We start from the raw sequence: 24,031 nt of genomic DNA, 5'->3' as shown, positions 1-24,031 counted from the left end.
TTGCTCTGAGGATTAAAAATAACGTTAAGAAAAAACCCTTGTATGGTGACAGGCATGAATTAAATAATAAATTATTTTAAATATTTCGTTAATACCTTTATGTCATCCATTTGCCACTCTACATTATCACAATTATTCCAATAAGCCCACACTAAGAATACAGATTAGTCATATCAGCCACTTGCAGAAATATATAAATAAGACAGAAATGAAAGGTTACGTACTGAAACATTCTCTTCAAAAATTCAGGTTGATTCCTTCAATCTTGACTTTTGGATTTTCCCTCTTAAATCCATAAAAATCTCTTCTGGACTTAGAAGAGTAGAGGGCATCTTAATTTCAAGAGCCATTTCTAGACTGAGGAAATAAGTGTCGGATTCAAAAGGAGAATTCAAAGTTACCACTATCAGGGTATGTTTCTTCTCTGCTGGATGGGCAAATAGAACTGCTGCTACTGTGTTTTGCATCTAACCTCAGCTGTGCAAACACGAATTAAGTAAGAAAAACATCAAGCCATCTTTATCAGATCTCCAAACAACCTAGATAAATTCCTTTAAATGAATAGTTTAGTTACGATGAATAGTTAGTATGCAGAATAACAAAATTTGCAAACGCTTAAGAACCCCTCTACAAAGCACTTCTACTTAGCTCTGAAAGATTATTTCTCTGGATTATCAGATATTCAGAAATAGTTACTTTATTAGAAAGCATGCCAATCCAATCTAAGGCCACAGGTAACAATTCTCACAGCAAGAGTTAAATCAAAATGACTCATAGGTATAACTGGTTAGAGTGATGTCTCAATAACAGTTTCTCCAAGGAAACATCTCTTCTGCTCCTAAATGTCAAGTTAGCTCACAAGCTGGAGCCCCCAATTTCCCCACAAATTAAAGAATAAAGTCCATTATACTCAACATCACTCGACAGTGATAAGCTGAAACATTCTCCTCTAAGATCAGGAACAAGACAAGGATGCCCACTTTTGCACTTTATTCAACATAGTACTGGAAGTCCTAGCCAGAGCAATTATGCAAGAAAAAGAGAAGAAAATAAAAAAGCATCCAGGGCTTCCCTGGTGGCGCAGTGGTTGAGAGTCCGCCTGCCGATGCAGGGGACACGGGTTCATGCCCCGGTCTGGGAAGATCCCACATGCCACGGAGCGGCTGGTCCCGTGAGCCATGGCCACTGAGCCTGCGCGTCCGGAGCCTGTGCTCCGCAACGGGAGAGGCCACAGCAGTGAGAGGCCCGCGTACCGCAAAAAAAAAAAAAAAAAAAAAAGCATCCAAATCAAAAGGAAGACGTAAAACTCTCCCTTTTTGAAGATGACATGATATTAGGTATAGAAAATCCCAAAGACTCCCCCCAAAACTGTTAAACTAATAAATGAATTCAGTAAAAGTATAGGATACAAAATCAATATACAAAAATCAGTGTTTCTACACACTAACAACAAAATTTTTAAAATTTATTTATTTATTATTTATTTTTGGCTGCGTTGGGTCTCCATTGCTGCGCGCGAGCTTTCTCTAGTTGCAGTGAGCGAGGGCTACTCTTCGTTGCAGTACGTGGGCTTCAGTAGTTGTGGTTTGCAGGCTCCAGAGCGCAGGCTCAGTAGTTGTGGCACACGGGCTTAGTTGCTCCGTGGCATGTGGGATCTTCCCAGATCAGGGCTCGAACCTGTGCCCCCTGCATTGGTAGGCGGATTCTTAACCACTGCGCCACCAGGGAAGTCCCACAACAAATTATTAGAAAGAGAAATTAAGAAAACAATCCCGGGTTTCCCTGGTGGTGCAGTGGTTAAGAGTCCGCCTGCCGATGCAGGGGACACGGGTTCATGCACTGGTCCAGGAAGATCCCACATGCCGCAGAGTGGCTGGGCCCGTGAGCCATGGACGCTGAGCCTGCGTGTCCAGAGCCTGTGCTCTGCAACGGGAGAGGCCACAACAGTGAGAGGCCCGCGTACCACACACACAAAAAAAGAAAACAATCCCACTTATAAATGTATAAAAAAGAATAAAATACCTAGGAATAAGTTCAACCAGGAAGGTGAAAGATCAGTACACTAAAACCTACAAATAACTGATGAAAGAAATTGAAGAGAAAAACAAAAGATATTCCATGCTCATGGACTGGGAGAATTAATATTGTTAAAATATCCATACTACTCAAAGTGATCCACTGATTGAAAGCAATCCCTATCAAAATTCCAATGGCATTTTTCACAGAAGTAAAAAAAACAATTCTAAAATTTGTATGGAACCTCAAAAGACTCTGAGTAGGCAAAGCAATCTTGGTTAATCTTAATTTCAAACTATACTACAAAGCTACAGTAATCAAGACAGTATGATACTGGCACAAAAACAGAAATATAGATCAATAGAACAGGATAGAAAGCCCAGAGATAAACCCACGCACATATGGTCACCTTATTTTTGATAAAGGAAGGAAGAATATACAGTGGAGAAAAGACAGCCTCTTCAATAAGTGGTGCTGGGAAAACTGGACAGCTACATGGAAAAAATGAAATGAGAACACTCCCTAACACCATACACAAAAATAAACTCAAAATGGATTAAAGACCTACATGTAAGGCCAGACACTATCAAACTCTTAGAGGAAAACATAGGCAGAACACTCTATGACATACATCACAGCAAGATCCTTTTTGACCCACCTCCTAGAGAAATGGAAATAAAAACAAAAATAAACAAATGGGACCTAATGAAACTTCAAAGCTTTTGCACAGCAAAGGAAACCATAAACAAGACCAAAAGACAACCTTCAGAATGGGAGAAAATATTTGCAAATGAAGCAACTGACAAAGGATTAATCTCCAAAATTTACAAGTAGCTCATGCAGCTCAGTATCAAAAAAACAAACAACCCAACCCAAAAATGGGCAGAAGACCTAAATAGACATTTCTCCAAAGAAGATGTACAGACTGCCAACAAACACTCGAAAGGATGCTCAACATCACTAATCATTAGAGAAATGCAAATCAAAACTACAATGCAATATCATCTCACACCAGTCAGAATGGCCATCATCAAAAAATCTACAAACAATAAATGTTGGAGAGGGTGTGGAGAAAAGGGAACCCCCTTGCACTGTTGGTGGGAATGTAAATTGATACAGCCACTATGGAGAACAGTATGGAGGTTCCTTAAAAAACTAAAAATAGAACTACCATGCGACCCAGCAATCCCACTACTGGGCATATACCCTGAGGAGACCATAATTCAAAAAAGAGCCATGTACCACAATGTTCATTGCAGTTCTATTTACAACAGCCAGGACATGGAAGCAACCTAAGTGTCCATCAACAGATGAATGGATAAAGAAGATGTGGCACATATATACAATGGAATATTATTCAGCCATAAAAAGAAACAAAACTGAGTTATTTGTAGTGAGGTGGATGGCCCTAGAGTCTGTCATACAGAGTGAAGTCAGAAAGAGAAAAACAAATACTGTATGCTAACACATATATATATGGAATCTAAGGAAAAAAATGGTTTTGAAGAACCTAGGAGCAGGACAGGAATAATGACGCAGATGTAGAGAATGGACTTAAGGACACGGGGACGGAGAAGGGTAAGCTGGGACCAAGTAAGAGAGTGGCATGGACATATATACACTACCAAATGTAAAATAGATAGCTAGTGGGAAGCAGCCACATAGCACAGGGAGATCAGCTCAGTGCTTTGTGACCACCTAGAGGGGTGGGATAAGGAGGATGGGAGGGAGACACAAGAGGGAGGAGATATGGGGATACATGTATATGTATAGCTGATTCACTCTGTTATAAAGCAGAAACTAACACACCATCATAAAGCAATTATACTCCAATAAAGATGTTAAAAAAAACAGTATGGTTTTAGTATTAAAAAGACACAAATATCAATGGAACAGAATAGAGAGCCCAGAAATAAACCCATACATGTACAGTTGACTAATTTTTTTTTTCCTTTTTGTGGTATGCGGGCCTCTCACTGCTGTGGCCTCTCCCGTTGTGGAGCACAGGCTCCGGACGCGCAGGTCCAGTAGCCATGGCTCACGGGCCCAGCCGTTCCGTGGCATGTGGGATCCTCCCGGACCGGGGCACGAATCCGCGTCCCCTGCATCGGCAGGCGGACTCTCAACCACTGCGCCACCAGGGAAGCCCCAGTTAACTAATTTTTGACAAAGGAGCCAAGAATATTCAATAGGGGAAGGATAGGCACAATAAATGGTGCTGGGAAAACTGGGCATCCACTTGCAAAGGAGTAAAACTGGACTCCTATCTTACACCATACACAAAAATCAACTCAAAATGGATTAAAGATCTGAATGTAAGACTTGAGACCACAGAACTCCTAGAAGAAAACATAGAGGGTAAGCTCCTTGACATCAGTCTTGGCAATAATTTTTTGGATTTGAAACCAAAAGCAAAGGCAACAAAAGCAAAAATAAACAAGTGGGACTACATCAAACTAAAAAACTTCTTCTCCACAGCAAAGAAAACCATCAACAAAATGAAAAGGCAACCTACCAAATGGGAGAAATATTTGCAAATTATATATCTGATAAGAAGTTAAGATCCAAAATACACACAAAATTCTCACAACTCAATAGAGGAAAAAAAATTAATCAGATTAAAAAATGGTCAGAGGAAGTGAACAGACATTTTCCCAAAGAAGACATACAAATGCTTAAAAGGTATATGAAAAGGTACTTAACATAACTCATCATACCCAAATCAAAATCACAATGAGATATCACCTCACACCTGTCAGAATGGTTACCATCAAAAGGACGACAAATAAATGTTATCAAGGATATGGAGAAAAGTTAACTCTTGTGCACTGTTGGTGGGAATGTAGATTGTTGTAGCCACTATGGAAAACAATATGGAGGTTCCTCAAAAAATTAAAAATAGAACTACCTCATGATTGAGCAATTCCACTTCCAGGTTTACATCCGAAGGAAACAAAATCACTACCTCAAAGATACATTTGCACCTCCATGTTCGTTGCAGCATTATTTACAATAGCCAAGACATGAATCAACCTAAGTGTCCATCAACAGATGGATAAAGAAAATGTGGTGTATATATACAATGGAATATTATTCAACCATAAAAAAGAGAAATTTTTCAGGGTACTATGCTAAGTGAAGTGAGTCAAAGAAAGACAAATACCATATGATCTCAATTATATGTGGAATCTAAAAAGAACCAAACTCATAGAAACAGAGAACAGACTGGTGGTTGCCAGAGGCAAGGGGTGAAGGTGATCAAAAAATACAAACTTCCATTTATAAGATTAATAAATCCAGGGGATGTGACCTACAACATGGTGACTATAGTTAACAACTGTATCGTGTATTTGAAAGTTGCTAACGAAATAGATCTTAAAAGTTCTCATCACCAGAAAAAAAAAATTTACAACTATGTGAGGTGATGTATGTTAACTAAACTTACTGCAGTAATCACTTCACAATATTTACATATATCAAATCATTATGTTGTACATCTTTAATACAAGGTCGTATGTCAATTATATCTCAGTATAACTGGAGAAAACATTTTTTAAAAATAATGTCCATGTGTTGTAACTGATATACTTTTAAACAGAATCCACAGACTAGAAGCACTGCCCTGACATTACATTTAACAAGTAGTTAAATGCATGACCATGGGCTTCAAACAGAAGCTATTTTACATTTTGGTTAAAATTAGAATTCTGTGATTGTGGTTCCCACAGTTTGTATGAATAAAATTGATCACATTATGAATAAACAATAGAAGGTTACAAGCAATTAGTTGATTATAAGTTTTTAGATTTGATGGCATATTAACCACAAAAACTAATCCAGGCAGAACTGGAGATTGTGGTTTCAGAGAGACAAGCGTAAGTTAAATAGGACAAATATGTTTAAACAGTAACACTCCTTAAGCTAGAGGTTTAGTAGGTTTGGTATCAAGTTCCGGTGGAGAAATAATTCAGCACCACAATCACAAAGTAACTAACTAAATTATGTACTTTTTTTGATATTTGCTGACATGCATCCCTAATTCTCATTTTGAAGCAAAGATTTTTATTTTTCTGGTGCCACCAAGTGGTAACATTATGAAGTGTTCTAAGGTTAAATGCAACTAACTTTTAGAAAAGTATCACACTGATGTGTTTTATATCAATTTTGTGTTTTAGCACAAAATTATATAGAAAGAAAAGGGCAAAATATTAGAGCCAACTGTTTGGAACTCATCCCCATTTTAAACTCCCAACCCCATATGAAATTTAAGACAAAGAAGAAAAATGAGTAGATCATTAAGACCAAAATGCTCCACTAGCAGACAAAAAAAACGCAAAAGACTATGAAACTATTTGAAAAACAAAAATTTATATCAAAATGATATATCAATCAAACCATAAGAGATGCTCCCTCCTGAAGTTCCATTAATGTGGCAGTAAAAAAACAAATTATTTTTAAGGCAAAACCCTGTAAGAACAAAGAGACTGAGAGAGAAAATAGCAGCAACAAAATTTTAGAAGGTAAAAAGTGGATGGATGAGTGGTTATTGACCTGGGCAACTCAAGGAAGCTGCTTGATTTACACAACACTTTAAACCTGTCCAAAATTTCAGGAACTAGTGGTTTTAGGTAGCTGTGGAAGTTGAGTGTGAAGGCTAAAAACACGAGAATTCATCAAAATTCCTGGTTAAGAAGTAATTAGGACACTACTACACACACTCCCTCTTCCACTCTTTACAGCCAAGTATTCATCTTTTCACTACATTAGCAGACGGAAAGTTTATACTCTAGGAAGAGTAAACAGAAGTCTTCTAGACTATAGGACACCAGGCATAGGGAGGGTGGGAGTACTGTAGTAAAAAAGTATTAGTAATCCAGGAGACTGTGGTAATCTAAATGGTACTAACAAGTCAAAGACCACAAAACAACAATGACGATGATGATTTTCTGGACAGAAAACCACTGGAAGAAGGTCCTATCAACCTCTGATTACTGTGTCCAGAAAGTCAGGTAACGAATTGAAGTATGCTTCAATCTGCTTCCATAAAGAAAAGGCAAATGATAAAAACTGACGCTTAAAAAATAAGTAAATAAAATGCTAAGTTCTACTTACAGACATTCAGCAACATTCAGCTCTACATGTCCCATATCACCCACATTAATTAGCTGAGAATTTATCACAACTAACAAAAACAGAAGAGTAGGCAAATCCAAGAACCCTTTACACTCTCAGTTTAAAAGCTCATTTCATCTTGTCTCTTCGGGCCGAGAGTCGATGGACTAAAGAATCTCTGTGAATACTCCTGAGATAGGTGAAGGCTGGTGACCATGTCAGAAAAAACATTATTATTCATACAAAAGACTTAGAGCCTTCATTTTTTTTAATTGTTTTTGTTGAATAATTGATCAAAGCAGAACTTAAGTATCTCTGATACTGTCCTGCATTTCATGTAACTAAAAGTATATGTCCATATTTAAGTCATTTAATCTCCAGTAATTTCTCCTTTTCAGTCTTGTTTTTACATAGGATTATACACAAGCAACAGTTATACATCACATACTTTTTCTTCCCCAGATACCAACACAAGAACATGCCAAAATACATTAATACAGATAAAACTGTACCTTGAACACCTTCTAGGAGTAAATCAACTCCCTTCCTATAAAAATCAGAAGCAGCTTCATAGTCATCTTCTTCTTCCTTTTTTAAAGCCAGCTTTATTAATTCTCCTGCTTTCTCCAAATAATCTCTCTTGCCAAGCTTGGATTTTAAACTGCCAGGAAAGAGGCCACGACTTTCCCGTTCTTCTGTTTTACTCTGTTCACTGTCAGAAGCAACAGCCCCTAGTGCTGAAGAATCCGAAGAAAGACTGAGACCAAAAGTTCTAATGGGAGAATTTTGATTGGAAGCCATTCCATCATCCAACTCAGCAAGAGAATCCACATCAACAGTAAGAGATATTAGATCACTGTCACTGGAGAAGCCTAGAAATATGATCACAATAGTAAACAGATATTAAACTGAGAATCAGCCAAAAGAATACAAATCATACTGACTATTCATTTTTTCATACTACCTATGTCAATCAGGAAGGGTGTAATTTACTGATGGAAGTCAGTGTCCAGCAATTTGTTTCAGCTTAGTTCATTCATTTTTTTTAATATCTTTATTGGAATATAATTGCTTTACAATGTTGTGTTAGTTTCTGCTGTATAACAAAGTGAATCAGCTATACATATACATATATCCCCATACCCCCTCCCTCTTGTGTCTTCCTCCCACCCTCCCTATCCCACCCATCTAGGTGGTCACAAAGCACCGAGCTGATCTCCCTGTGCTATGCGGCTGCTTCCCACTAGCTCTCTATTTTACATTTGGTAGTACAGTCAATGCAACTCTCTCACTTCGTCCCATCTTACCCTTCTCCTTCCCCGTGTCCTCAAGTCCATTCTCTACATCCACATCTTTATTCCTGTCCTGCCCCTAGGTTCATCAGAACCATTTTTTGTTTTAGATTCCAAATATATGTGTTACTATACGATATTTGTTTTTCTCCTTCTTAGTTCATTTTTGCACTGTCTCCCTACAGCTGTAGAAGACAGTCTCCTTGCCTTAATCATCAAACTAAAACTGAGACAAGTCTTTATCTAGCCTTGTTGTCAAAAACAGCCCTTACCACAAGATCTCGTAAACTATTTATAGAAGGCTGATGCTTGTATACACAGCTGCTGTGAACAACAGCATTATGATAAAAGGAAGAGTAAGAGCTTTAGAGTAAGACAAAAAAGAAGCGCCTGGATCCCCACTCTTTAAAACTTACTGTGTGACCAACAGCAAGTTACTTAATAATATAACTTATCATGCAGGGCTTTAAATGAGAAAAAGAGTTAATGGATGTAACAGGCTATCATTAAATTATAACTATTATAGCAATTACATAATAATTATTTTACGATAATATAATGTATCCTCAGAGGTGTGCTTTTTTTTTTTTTTTTTTTGCAGTACATGGGCCTCTCACTGCTGTGGCCTCTCCCGTTGCAGAGCACAGGCTCCGGATGCGCAGGCTCAGCGGCCATGGCTCACAGGCCCAGCCGCTCCGCAGCATGTGGGATCTTCCTGGACCGGGGCATGAACCTGTGTCCCCTGCATCAGCAGGCGGATTCTCAACCACTGTGCCACCAGGGAAGCCCCAGAGGTGTGCTTTTAAGTAACCATCCATATCTGGAAAATGTATGCCACTTACGGTTTTTTTTAACTGAAGTATTTTGAAATTTACATTTCAGCCTCCTCCACAAGCTTTTGGAGGAATCTTTGGTCTGTATTTGCATCTTAGTTTTCTGACATAAAATGAATAATGGGTGCTACTGAAACATTTAAGCAATGAAAATTACTTCTTCCATTTCATATAACTGACTTCATGGTAAGTGAGCTTGAAATACAACAACAGTTATTAAACTTTCTGGTCTTAGGACCTCCCTTTACATTCTTAAAAATGATTAAGGACCTCAAAGAGCTTTTATTTATATGGATTGTATCTGTAAATATTTACCAATCTTGATATTTTTAAAACAGACTGAATTTTTTTTAAACACTAAAGCCCATTACATGTTAACATACTGTTTTTTCCTTTTTTTTTTTTTTCATTCATTCTCGTGTTACAGGACCTTTTTATCATTTCAAGTTTGTTTGCTTTTTTTAATTTATTTTTGGCTGTGTTGGGTCTTCGTTGCTGCACACTAGCTTTCTCTAGTTACGCCAAGCAGGGGCTACTCTTCGTTGCGGTGCGCGGGCTTCTCATTGAGATGCCTTCTCTTGTTGCGGAGCATGGGCTCTAGGCGTGCGGGCTTCAGTAGTTGTGGCACGCAGGCTCAGTAGTTGTGACTCGTGGGCTCTAGAGCACAGGCTCAGCAGTTGCAGCGCACAGGCTTAGCTGCTCTGTATCATGTGGGATCTTCCCGGACCAGGGCTCGAACTCGTGTCCCCTGCACTGGCAGGTGGATTCTTAACCACTATGCCACCAGGGAAGTCCCAACATAATTTTTATAAAAATAACTAAGAAGTGCCATTGTGTTAAATTTTTGCAAATCTTGTTAACAGAAGATGGCTGGAGTCTCATGACTAATTCTGCACTCAGTCTGTTGTCAGATGTTTTTCTGGTTGGAAAATTTGAAGAAAATGTCACATGGGTAAGTAACTGAAAATGGGGTGAATATTTTAATAGCCTTTTCAAATAACTGTGGCTATTGTTTTTTTGATACTACCAGAAAACTTAACAAACAGTAGTTTCTTAAAGGTTAGTTTACATGTGGAATATAAATTTCTATCAATGTAATTTGTTTCTGTTACATTCAAATCCATGGGTCTGTCTTACACACTGAATGGATCTTTTATCATGCATGAGTTTGTAACATCAAACCCTGGTCATTTTGAAAATATTAGTTCCCTGAGTTACACAGATCCTCCAAATGGTGACAAATTTCATTATTACAATATCTCCAAGAAAATCATATTTGCTACTTACCACCACCACCATCATCAGAAAATTCTTTAAGTATTGGAAACTGTCAGGCTCAAAGTGGCTGATACAGGTTCTCCAAAATTCTAATTTGGGACTGAAAACTAGAATTTTATCAGTATTTGGCAACAAATACTGTTAGCTGTTTTGCTCGAAGTGGCTGATACAGGTTCTCCAAAATTCTAATTTGGGACTGAAAACGAATTTTATCAGTATTTGGAACAAATACTGTTAGCTGTTTTCCTTGAAGTGTCAGCTCACTTCATTCATTTTCAAAAAAAAACATTTGCTAAATACCCAAGTCTGAATAATGATAGTTTGTATGTCAATCATCCTTTCAAACAAAAATGGGGTCCCAGGGAAAAAGTAGCTAGTTTATGGCTCCCAGGGAAAAAGTAGCTAGTATATGTCAATCATCCTTTCAAACAAAAATGGGGTCCCAGGGAAAAAGTAGCTAGTTTATGGCTCAAATAATTGCACAAGTGCTTTCTCTCAAGGCAACCATGGTAGTTCAGCACACAAAGTGTTTTATGTATACTTCCATGTCATCACACAGAATACCAAGAAGACATGTACCCAAGGGTTGAGATTTAATAAAATTAACAGTTTTTACTGCTTTATCAAGGCTTTATTCCTAGGTGAAACTACCATTGGTATTACTGCAAGTATGTGCAACGATTACTGTTACAGTCTCGTATCACTGTCTTGATTCCTGCTCAAGTACATCAGTTTTATCCACCATTGCTTTTGGATCATCAAATGTCAGCAGAGTGGAAACAGCAAATAATTTCCTAGATTATTATGAAAATAGTTTCTGCCTTGGGCATCCCCTGAAAAACATCTCAGGAATACCCAGCGGTCTGAAGACCATACTTTGAGAGCCACTGATTTATATCATTAAATAAGATTGACAATAAGGTTAGGCAAAACTTAGGTCTGGGAACAACTATGAGATCTGCATCTCCACTGAATACTGACTGCCAAGTTTCTCATAAAGGAAAATATATTAAGAAGAAAATGATCTCCCCAGGATCATATACTAAGTCAAAATTAAAGGTGGATTTGAGTGTACAATTCTAGATCAGGGATCAGCAAACTTCTTTTCTGAGGGTCACAGGGTGACTATTTTAGGCTTTATGACCTCAGTCACAACTAATCAACACTGCTGTTGTAGCATAAAAGCAGCCACAGACAATGCCTATGTGAAAAGCGTGCCTGTGTTCCAATAAAACTTCTTATATGGATGTTGAAATTTGAATTCCATATAATTTTCACATGCCACAAAATAATATTCTTTTGAATTCTGTCAACCATTTAAAAATGTAAAAACCATTTTTAGCTTGTAGGTCATATAAAAACATGTGGTAGGCCAGACTTGGCCCATGGGCCACAGTTTGTCAACCCCTATTACAGACTCAAATTGCTTACTTCATACGGAATAAAGTTAAGTTAGGGTAAAAACATTTACTGGCAGCTAAGCTGAAATTTCAAATCAGCTTTAGACACTACTTTGGCACTCTGTCAATATATCCTGTTTTCAGGGATTCTGGGGTTTTTTTAAATCCTTAGAACGCTCATAAAGTACTAATTTTGTTCCCTAAAAGCAACAGATCTCATTAAACCCACAATATCAGATGAAATTCACTGGACCTAGTGGAAATCTTTTCAATTCTGACATTTCAACTGCATAGACAGCACTTAAAATCAAAATCTCTTTATAGCAATCTACAAAATTATTTATCCACTGCTCTGAGCAATATATAAACTTTACAAGAGATTTTTTTAAATAATTTTTAAATATTTTATATATTCCATACAAGTTTATTTCCTTAAATAGTTATCATTATATAACCTGGTCCATTGAAATTAATAAACAAAGAAAAAAAATGTTTATACAGCTAATCACAAAACAAAGGAAATGTTATAGATCTTTTGTCTGCTCTCTGATGTCTTGTCACTATAACCTCCACATCATCTATCACATTGTACTGTTTCATGCTTTGCCTGATTTTCCTTTCTAACAAGAAAAATAATACCAAAGGGTAAGAGGGTAAAGTTATGTGTATTCAGTTTCTTGGCTTTTGACCATAAACATCTAGTCACATAGTCATATTTCCTCTTACTTTTCCAACCTTATTTTATTAGCAAAGGAAATTATGATTAAATGAAATTAGATCAGAAAAGTAAGACCATCAAAACACCTAGGGAGAAAGTCAGATAGTAAAATAGAGTAATAAATAAATACTCTATACAAATTGTTTCCTTTTCAAATTCTACCTAATTCTAAATGAGTGTTTCTTTTTTTTTTTAATAGATCTTTATTGGAGTATAATTGCTTCACAATGCTGTGTTAGTTTCTGTTGCACAACAAAGTGAATCAGCCATATGCATACATATATCCCCATACACCCTCCCTCTTGAGCCTCCCTCCCACCCTCCCTATCCCACCCCTCTAGGTGGTCACAAAGCACCAAGCTGATCTCCTTGTGCTATGCAGCAGCTTCCCACTAGCTATCTATTTTACATTTGGTAGTGTATATATGTCACTGCTACTCTCACTTCACCCCAGCTTCCCCCTCCCCACCCCGTGTCCTCAAGTCCATTCTCTATGTCTACATCTTTATTCCTGCCCTGCCACTAGGTTCATCAGTACCATATTTTTTTTTTTTAGATTCCATATATGTGCGTTAGCATATGGTATTTGTTTTTCTCTTTCTGACTTACTTCACTCTGTATGACAGACTCTAGGGCCATCCACCTATAAAGGAGGAATGTTTCAAAATAAGCAAACATAAAAACTAACAGGTTAGGTAAAGGAAATTTTTTAGCCTAAACAGGAGAAGCAAAAGGAAACAAAAAGACTTGTTCTGGTTTAACCTTTTTGGAGGACAATTTGGCAATGCATACCAGATGCAAAACATGCTGGTATCTTTGGTTCAGAAATTCAACAATTTATACCAGAAATAAACAGAGACGTGAAAAAAAGATCCATACATAAGAATATACATCACAAAAACTAGTGCAATTGGAAATAACAAATTCCTAATGATAGGAGATTATGGCACATCCTTATGATAAAATATTACAGTTATTAAAAATTATGTTATAGAAGAATATTTAATGCTAAAGCATTCATGCTCTATTAATCAAAAACAACAAACTGCAAAGCAGTATATATATACTATAATTCTAGTTTAAAACCACAAACACAGAAAAAAAGTCTAGGAAGGTACACTAAACATTAACAGTACTTTTCTCTGTATGCTGGGACTACAGGTGACTCTTATCATATTTGCTGTATGTGTATGACAAGTCCTTAAGGCTCTGTATGTGAAGTATATCAAAGAAGATATAGCAAGAGCTAAAACTGGGAATTTGTTTGTAAATAAAGAGATGTTATACAGACATAATTTATAAAATGTATGAATCATGGCCAGCAGCCAGTGCCAAGAAACATCTAACTTAAGAGAGAAGACAGACATGACTATAAAGACAGATCTGTATAAAGCAGACTAACCCCCAACACTTCTTCCTTGCTTATTTTCTTCCTTCAATTCTCCTCTTAAGATGCACCCTAACATACCTGAAAAACCTAACCCTATCATATTTCCTCAACCATACACTGCAGCTAATCTAGTATCATCTGATATGTTTCTCTTCCATAATGAAGCAATTTCTACCTTCCCTTCTTCTCAATGAAGGGAATTCCCCAACCAGCTCAAGAAGAACACTCCCCGTCTACCACCTCAGCAATGAATATAAAAATACAGATAGAGGTATGCAAATACTCAGTACCTAGTTTATTCATCTTATATCCTTAATAAATCTACTTAATACAGTGCTTGCTCAACTCCTTGACATCACAGTCCTGTCATTTAATCTGTTTTTTACAAAGCTACACATATAAATATCACATGAAATGGACACTAGCTCCCTGAAACCCAGAAAGTTAACAGGTAAGATAAAGAGAGCTGCAAGCAAGAAAGAGGTTCTCAGTTAAGGTGAGTAGGAAGAACACTGTGGATAAGGCAGGGCAACAACTGACAATACAGAGACTGTTTGTCAAAAGTTAAACCAACTTGAAGTCAACCCATGTTTAAAGGGGCCCTCTGGGCCATCATGAGAGTAAAAGGTGCATCCTTTACCAACACCATCAAGTCAAAAACCTAAGCCTTTTTTGGAAAGGGTGGGGGGTGGAGGGGAGTCAAAGGTTCTATGAAAGCGTTCTGCCTCCAGGTTCATATCACAGAGATTCAAGTCTCAGGGCTATTAGAGGGCCCCAGGCGACTGGTTAAAAAGCAGCTGCAACAGTTCACCTACCTACCCTCACCTTCTGTGCTTTGAACCGCTCAGAGTAGGGCAGTGTAGTGTAATCTGTCTAGGATACCGTCTCTGAAAGACAGGCACCAGGGGAAAAGGTTGAGTTGCCATAGAATAAATCTTTATACTATAAGCTATCAGAAATCTGTATTTGAAGACCATCTGCAAAAAAGAGATCAGTTTCCTTTAGAACAACAGGTGGTCTCTCATGGCCAACTATATATAAAATACATGGTCTCATTATTATTAGCTGATAGCTTTCACTGAGCCCTGAGGTTCAAATATTGCCATAGTCAATGAAAGGGAATTTCTACTTTTCCTAGTAGCAATGACTCAAGCTTCACACACAAAGCAAGATTTCTAGCGAGCAGAACAAAGGTCACCCTGAGGTAGAAGACATACATATCAATCTCCATTAAGAAACGAGCCCTTATAAATATGATTTTAAGTGAATATCTAAACCTAAAAGTTGATGTTAGTCAAGATTCCTGTACCTGAATAAAGATGCAGATGTAGAGAATGATCTTGAGTACACCGGGAGGGGGAAGGGTAAGCTGGGATGAAGTAAGAGAGTGGCATGGACTTATATACACTACCAAATGTAAAATAGATAGCTAGTGGGAAGCAGCTGCATAGCACAGGGAGATCAGCTCAGTGCTTTGTGACCACCTAGAGGGGTGGGATAGGGAGGGTGGGAGGGAGACGCAAGAGGGAGGAGATATGGGGATATATGTATATGTATAGCTGATTCACTTTGTTATACAGCAGAAACTACCACACCATTATAAAGCAATTATACTCCAATAAAGATGTAAAAATAAATAAATAAATAAAAATTTAAAAAATAAAAACACCCACAAAAAAAAAGTCTGTACTTGATTACCAACTCATCATTCAATAATAGCTATTGTTACTAAAAAGAACCATTCCTTTGACGTTTCACATTTTTATAATGTCCTCGATACATGTCTTTGCTTCACCGTTGAAATTTTATAAAAAGAACATCAGAATATCTACTGCATATTTGCTTGAAAAAAAGAGTAAACTCATAAAACAATATATCAATCACAATTACAACCCTAATTGTTACTTTACTGTTGTGACCCTACTGTTACCTTATCATGAACAACAAAGATCTATGAGTTCCCTTCCACTTCTACCTAATGAACTTTTTTTGCTGCTACTCTCCATAATCTACTCTGCAAATCAAACCTGTTACCAGCACATAAGTAACTCACACTGAGCTTTCTATATCAAATATGTATTCTCACTGCCTTCCCCTACATAAAGTTAAATCTCATTTCAAAATAGAGTTCTGTGATTGCTATTAAATATCTGGAGTGCCGTGACTGCCTTAGGCACCTGGCTTAATTTCTCTGAAATTCCAATATTTAATTGTAAGATAAGAGATTTACCTATATCATTCCCAATGTTCCTTCTATTCTAAAACCTATTCCCACAACATATTAATATCATGAATTTTTTATTTGCCCCACCCAACTGCTAAACTCTTAATATCCAACGTTATCCTCAATAGCCCTAGAGTTGTTAAGGGTCAATACTTATAATTTGTGTCATTTGTTTTATATGCACACATAACCACAATGACACATTCTCATTTGTGCTTATCTTGAGAATAATAACTTATTCTCTTTTTTCCTATTTATTTTAAACTTCTCCACCAAAGGAAATTCAACTAATAATGGACAGTGAATAAGAGTTAAGTAGATAAGCACTTAAGAGAAAAAGGAACTTCAAACTGAATAAGCACGCTCGAAAGTAATAGAGGAGGGCCTAGAATTAGCCCAGTAACAAGATTTACAGTTCTCATGGTGCCACCTAGCGGACATTTGCACTAAATTCTACTTTAAATTTAAATTACGTTTAATTAGGCTTTCTATATTTTGTCATCTTTGTGCTTACCTACATAATAGAAAGAATTATTACCCTGCCACCAAATAAATACACAAATCTTGAACTGAAAGTGATTTTAAGAGGTCCCTTACACAGACTAACAATAGATGCTATTCTCAAAATATACATCTCATTTACTCTAAAAATAGTTAATTCAAGACCGCTTAACAGATCCTTTCTTGTGTCTACAATTGTTACAATGAGCACTTAGGGAGCTCTTACTCCACAACTTACAGGCAAAAAGAAAAAATAAAGGTAAATTTGACTACTCCAGGAGACATTTAAGAATATTTATTCTTAAAGATATGCTACATATAAAAAGCAGATCTCTCCATTTGTATTTGTGGTTATGATCACCTAATTATTTTCTCTTATTCGCTGCATACACCTGGAAAATGTCCCTCCCAAAACTGCAAAAGAAGCCAAGTAATGTACTAGGAAGAGGAAATGACACAGTTTACCAGATGAGCTTATACCGACATCAAAGGCTCCAATACCAAGGCCAACATGGCAGTAAAGCAACCTACATCCTTCCAACAGGCCAACAGATGAGAGAAACATATCAAGAAGCTCAATTCCCAGGCACCATCCCAGGCACCCAGGAAACCCAGGCCAGGTTTCCACTAATGTCACAGTAACTTTATAGCTAAGTTTAAGTCAACAGAAAGATGGAATTTTATAAAGGAAATAAGATGTTAACAATCAATTAAATCTTCTTTCATCTTTGAGAAAATATAGTTTAATTTCACTGAACAAAGGAGATAAAGAGCAACCAGCATTTCATTTTAAAAACATAAAACAACATTAACGTTTTATCTAAAAACCTACCGAATAATTTTATAATTTTCAATTTCATATTAGATAAAATACATTTAGCAGTTAATCACCAAATTATTGGTTTTATGAAACCTTAAAGTGGTTTCCTCTATCATACTATACTATAAAATAATGAAATTTTTTTTAAATCCACTAACCCAATTCTTTACGTTTTCCTTAGAAAACTTTCTTTCAAGGTAAATTAAGTAAGACCTGTTGATTGCATTTTATGGTACTAATAAAAATGATGATCACTTAGCCTCTACATATGTTCTCTGTCACTAACTGAAGGACCTTGGCACAGCAGACTATATATTAAGATTTGCCCTTCTGGCCCATTCCACTGGCAAACTAAATCACAAGTATGAAAAATGAATCCACCTTCAAAACACCATTTAAAATACTACACTCAGAGGAGCTGTTACGGAGTAAATCACCTCCTCACATTTTGGCTCTGAATTCAAATCTCAAGCATTTGCCACCACAATCCCTCTACAACCTTCCATTTCACTGCATACCTGTGGGGCTTGGCTGGCTGCCAGGTTTCCCCTCTCTTTTCCTACTAGAGGCCCTCTCCCTTGTTTGTCTCTGTGGTTTGCAGACCTTTTGGTGTGACAGTAAATCTTCCACTTGGCTAGTATGCCAGACAATCTCATTATATTTAAAAGTCATTTTTCCTCTCAAATAACAATGAATTTGCAAGTTGTCTGACACTCTGAGCTGTATTTGTCAACAGGTATCTTTCAGCAGGATTAATTAGCGAGGCATAGAATAGAGGCTTTTAAAGGGAGGGGGTAAAAAACATAAACATTAACAGCATTTCCAGTTCCATGTTTTTCATTCTTCAAGGATCACAGTGTGTTTCAGAGATGGTAATATAGTTAGAAAACTAAACTATGCACTGAAAGGATAAAATTTCAGTATTACTTTTAGGTACCATTAAGTCTTTTTCTGTGTTTTTAACAGAAATGTTGCCCCCAATTTCCCTCATAAAAGCATATTCCTAAATGATAACTGCTTCCAAGGAAAACTCAGCTTTTTGAAATGTCAAAGATAAACCCTGAAACAAATATACTCTACCTCTGCTGTAGGTAGGGTGGTCCATTCACCCTGTTTGCCCAGCTTGTCGGTTTATGCTTGTTGTCTTGGCATACAATAAGTACAGTAGCATCTTCTTTAATTCTCATAAGTGTCTCAGTTTGGACAATAAATTATAAGCTCACCCTAGCTTATAAAGTTAGAGCTATAATCTACCTTAGGTTATATCTCCTTTAATATCAATACCTTTTTATTCCGAACAGCTTCCACATTTTACAACACCATCCCAAGGAAAGTTATCCTAATAATAATGCTCCTCCCCTTCTCTCCTAAACTAAGGCAAAAGACCTCTGCACCACTCCCATCCCTGATTACCTTATACTCAAATAGGCTTCTGGGACACCCTTCTCTCACCATGGTTGACTCCTACCTAGGTAATAAAGACTTATCAAAGATATCAAAGAATATAACCATCCCCAAATCAAATACCCTTCAATTTTTGCATCAAGAAACAAAGAGAGGGCTTCCCTGGTGGCGCAGTGGTTGAGAGTCCACCTGCCGATGCAGGGGACACAGGTTCGTGCCCCGGTCCGGGAGGATCCCACATGCCGCACGGCGGCTGGGCCCGTGAGCCGTGGCCACTGAGCCTGCGCATCCGGAGCCTGTGCTCCGCAATGGGAGAGGCCACAACAGTGAGAGGCCCGCGTACCACAAAAAAAAAAAAAACAAAGAGAGAAAAGAAACATTCTGCAATTTTCAAGAACTGTACTCCTCACTGAATACTCTCCCACAAATCTTTCTAACTCTCCTACTTGTCCTCTCTTGGACATCACCAAATCAGCACATTTACAGGCAGAAAATGCCCTCTCCCTCTTTCTCAGGAGTAGGAGTGTATCTCTGAGGCAACACCCAGATCAGGTTATCCCAGAAAAGTCACCCTCCAAGGAAACTAGTTCTAGAAACAAAGTCACCTTAGCATCTCAAGCAGTGATTAGATTTTCCAAAGCCTAGCAAGTATCTCAGATCAAAATAGGTCATGGAGAATAGATTTTTTTTTTCCCAACAAACCTGATGGACTATAAAATAAAATTACTATCCACAATGTTTTTCTATGACCTTAGCTGATTCAGGATGGAGTCAAAGATATTGAGGACCCAAGGGAGACCCCTGGGCCTAAGGACCCCATACATTTCACAGAACAGTAGGTGTAAGTTAATGGACTGTGCTTTTAAGTCAATGAGAGCCATCATGAAAAATAAGAAAAGCTAATCACTTCTCAATGTGGTACCACCAAAAGAAAAATAAATTTTAAGTATATCAGCCCACACAATGGATGGGAACTTGTTGTTCCTACCAAAACATGATGAGAATTACTGCAATAGATCTATGTCAATGTGTCTGTCACTGTATGACATCAGTACACATCCCCACAAAAACATCACTACAATGAGATCATGGCTACCTCCCATGTTAGAGTCATACACCATTCTCCTCTACCATAAATTCTTACTCATGAAAGAGATCAAGAAATATTATCTAGTCTATGATTTTTCTTTTATATAAACCAAACCTAAGCCACCTCAAACAAATCTAATTACTTAAAGACTCCCCACCCTGTCCCCAAGTCTCTCTCTTTTTTAATTCCAAAATATTTTCTGGAAGAAAACTAGCTAAGGAAATTCAAAGACCAAAATATGTATTTTAAATCTTCATAAAAATTCAAAGATGGCTTAACAGAGGAATAAAACAAGAGATTAAGCATTCTTGAATTAAAGTGATTAAAAGTACAAAAATTGCTTTGGTTTAGACTCATGTTATTATAAAATAAATCAAAAACACTAAAACTGTCTTAGATTTATTCTTTCTGGTACATGACTAAACTTTTAAAGCCAGTCTTGAAATTAATTGTCTGATAGTCAGATGCTGCTAAATATACTTTAGCAAGGCATTCTTATACTAGACAACACAAATTCTGAACACTCATTATACCACATTTCATCAAATCTAAGAAGCCATTAATTGTAGGACAAATCACTATTTTATACATCACCGAGAAAGAAAAAAGCTGTCTATTAAATGTAAGATATCATCAACTCAGTATTATGTACTCAATATCAGTGATGTTAAAACATGAGGGAAAAAAAGTATCTTAGAATTACTGAAATACTCTCAAATTCCTATATCCACCTAATTTTGGCAATGTAGCTATGATTTATAGTCTGTCACAATCAAAACCACTGAAATGAAAAAAAAAATTTAAATCTCTTACCTTCTGTAGTACATTCAGGAAAGCTATCAATGAGGGAATCCGAATAAGCTTCAACGGGACCAATCAATTCAGAACCATCGCTGATTATTCCACCCTAAAAAGACCAAAGTAACTGTGCTTCATTGTCGATGAGTATTTAAAAAAAATCAGTAATGAGAACAATGGTTATCTCATCTATGTACAAGAATTACAAAAATGTTCATCTATTAAACTAGATTACAACTGCTTTTAAAAAATCAATAGGAATATCAATATTGGTTCATCAAATGTAACAAATGTACCACACCAAGGAAAGATGTTAATAATAGGGGAAACTGTGAGGGAGAAAGGGGAATCTATGGGAAAACTCTATACTTTCTGCATCATTTTTCTGTAAACCTAAACTGTTCTAAAACATAGCCTATTATGTAAAAATTCAACAAGAATTTTACAATGTTTTTAATAATATGTGGCTTTTTATAAAAGCATGTTATTTTAAATCTACCAAAAGTACTCATTAAAAAAAATTCAGAGGGCTTCCCTGGTGGCGCAGTGGTTGAGAGTCCGCCTGCCGATGCAGGGGACATAGGTTCATGCTCCGGTCTGGGAGGATCCCACATGCCGCGGAGCAGCTGGGCCCGTGAGCCATGGCCGCTGAGCCTGCGCGTCCGGAGCCTGTGCTCCGCAACGGGAGAGGCCACAGCAGGGAGAGGCCCGCATACCGCAAAAAAAAAAAAAAAAAAAATGCAGAAAAAGAAAAAGCCCACCAGCTAAAGTGGTGGGTATTACTCAGTATCCTTAGTAGTCACTAGTCTTTCTAATTAATGATAAATGATGGACTCTATTAGGAAGTCATTTAATTTTACCAAATTAAAAACTACAACATACAACACAGTACCTCAAGTGATGCGAGAAGTGCCTTATATTCGAGAATCATTTGAATGCAATGTACATAAGACTAAATAAATTTAAGATATTATTAAAGAGATACATTTTTAATAAATATAAAACTGATTTATCCATGTGACCATCATTTTAATTCTATATTTAAGTTTGAAAATTCAGGCCTGAAAAGATTATTTTCTCTTACTCTGTGTGCAACTAGAGAATGCTCTATCAGGCAAGAGGTGTGGTGTGATTTTGTGCTGTGGCTTTATGGACTGAATGCTCCAATCACATATATAAAGGTTTATAACCCTTAAATAACTATAACTAATTAAAATAATAGCTCTTCAGCTCTTTAACATATTTCCTTTTACCTTCCACCCACAGTTCTATACCCCCAAACACTATTACCAGGATAGCAAAACCCAAGAGAAATACAAGACCCCTATTTCCTCTCTGTGTCAGCACAAAGAACTCAACAACTATCCTTCCCCTGCCCCTAACAACTATCTTTACCTAATCAAGTCTCCCTGCCAGTTCATCTTTAAGGAAGAGAAATTTGAAATGGTCCCTCTCAAATTAACAAATTTTACTTCCCTGAGTTTTAAGTGAACTGAAACTTTGAAAACAATTATTTTTAGAAGAATTTTTATCACATTATTCTATTTTTTAATTAAAATATTCAAATCACAGATTGTAACTGAATTTTTCTCCAAAAAGAAGAGTATCTATTCTAGATTAAGCCATCCTTTAAACAATATCCAAACCAAACCCTAAGAAAATGTAAAAGTATTCCTGAGAATTTTAATAGGCAAATTTGATTTTAGGTATAATCTCACATAGTAGAAAGTGCCTTTCAACTATTAACTACCTCTTCCACTACCAGGTATGTGACTTTAAGTTACCTACCTAAAAATGGAAATAATATCTACATCACTAACTCAAAGAGTTGTTAGGACTAAAAGATTTCACAGATGTAAAGTGTTTAGAACAATGTAATAAGCACTCAAATTTTTATTTGTTATTACGAGCTGATACAAGATTTGCTCATAAGATAAAAACAAAATACTGAAGAATGCAAGAAATGTTTTAGCTCATAATCCTACAGAAATTTTACTTACCTAATTTAATAAACAATATTACACAAAATAGATAATAAAGAATAAATCTTTAATGAAACAAAATAATAAAAACTGTTCTAGAGGAACTTAAGGGAAGTAGTAGGAAAATACGCCACAATTCTACTTTAAATCCCTAGTTCAAAAACATTAACCTTTTACTGTCTCTGAGTATGCAGTAAAAAGAAACTCTTATTATACAGCATCTCAAAGGTTTTGATTAATGAAGAGTCAGTCTGGGGGGGGAAGGAGTTCAGATATGCTGGAACATCCAAATATGGTGGTAAATCAGCAAATGCTCCCCAAAAGGCAATGATGAAACTAGAGAAAACTGTCAAAACAATTTTACATTTAAGAGCTCTGGAAATTAACCAAAAAACATAAAGTAAATGAATAAGTGGCTACTCATAAAACCACAGAAGCCGCGGTGAGAACTGTGGGGATCTGTGACATTCTTGCCTGAGGTTGTTCACATATTCCCTCCCAGCTGGGTTGCCATGGTAATTATACAAGGGAAGACAAGCCTTAACAACAAGTAGATCACCTGCAGAAGAGGCTGGCATGATTTAGACTTAAGCACAGAAAAAAGTTCCCCCCCACAAAAAACAGTGTTACCAATAATAGTTGCAATCTTAGTGCCAAAGAAATGGCAAGAACAGTGGCTCAGCAAGCATGAAGTTGTAGTAAGCAAAGGACCAGCACATTAGCCAGACATTTAGCAGGAAGATCCAGAAAATAACATGGCCATAAGGGTTCTTAATAAGTTCTCTACCTATCCATGCAGGAAAAACCAGAGACGGATCAAGCTATCTGCAAATCCCTGGCAAACCATGAGAGGGTGCACATGCAGAGAAATGCAAGAGATCCCTAAGGAAAACAAAAGCCAGGGCAAACTTTAAAACTGCTTGAACCTTGAAAACACACAAAGAATCATCAGCATAAGGGAGAAGCATATAATGAAACAAAGTGTACAAGCAAAGGCAAATCACTGGCTGACCCAAGCTATGCTTATACAAGGCACCTAGCCAGCTTTAAAAATACAATAAAGATTTTAAGCTGAGCAGAGATATTAGCAGTCACACACCGTACATCAAACAGACTACACAGATTTAGTACAGACATGTTACTGAACACACTAATAAAACAATGGCAACAACC

At 36.9% G+C, this 24,031-nt stretch overlaps 1 protein-coding gene across 3 annotated transcripts in view; it reads right to left on the bottom strand.

Annotated features, from left to right (window-relative positions):
* The window catches only part of RPS6KC1 (ribosomal protein S6 kinase C1), a 218,935-nt gene that overhangs the window by 119,452 nt on the left and 75,452 nt on the right, over positions 1–24,031 (bottom strand). For 2 of the 3 annotated variants that reach the window (XM_082832641.1, XM_082832642.1), the window contains 2 exons: positions 20,892–20,985; positions 7,641–8,000 (listed from right to left, as the gene is read on the bottom strand). In XM_082832641.1, the coding sequence (XP_082688767.1) occupies positions 7,641–8,000; positions 20,892–20,985 (454 nt within the window). Of the gene's footprint in view, positions 1–7,640; positions 8,001–18,997; positions 19,042–20,891; positions 20,986–24,031 lie in introns of those variants that run through there. The other variant, XM_082832643.1, reaches the window with a different exon arrangement.

Source organism: Leucopleurus acutus (assembly GCF_964270905.1).
Source record: "Leucopleurus acutus genome assembly, chromosome: 2".
NCBI lineage: Eukaryota > Metazoa > Chordata > Mammalia > Artiodactyla > Delphinidae > Leucopleurus > Leucopleurus acutus.
The sequence above is the reverse complement of the archived record's forward strand: the minus strand, read 5'-3'. Positions and strand labels throughout refer to the sequence as shown.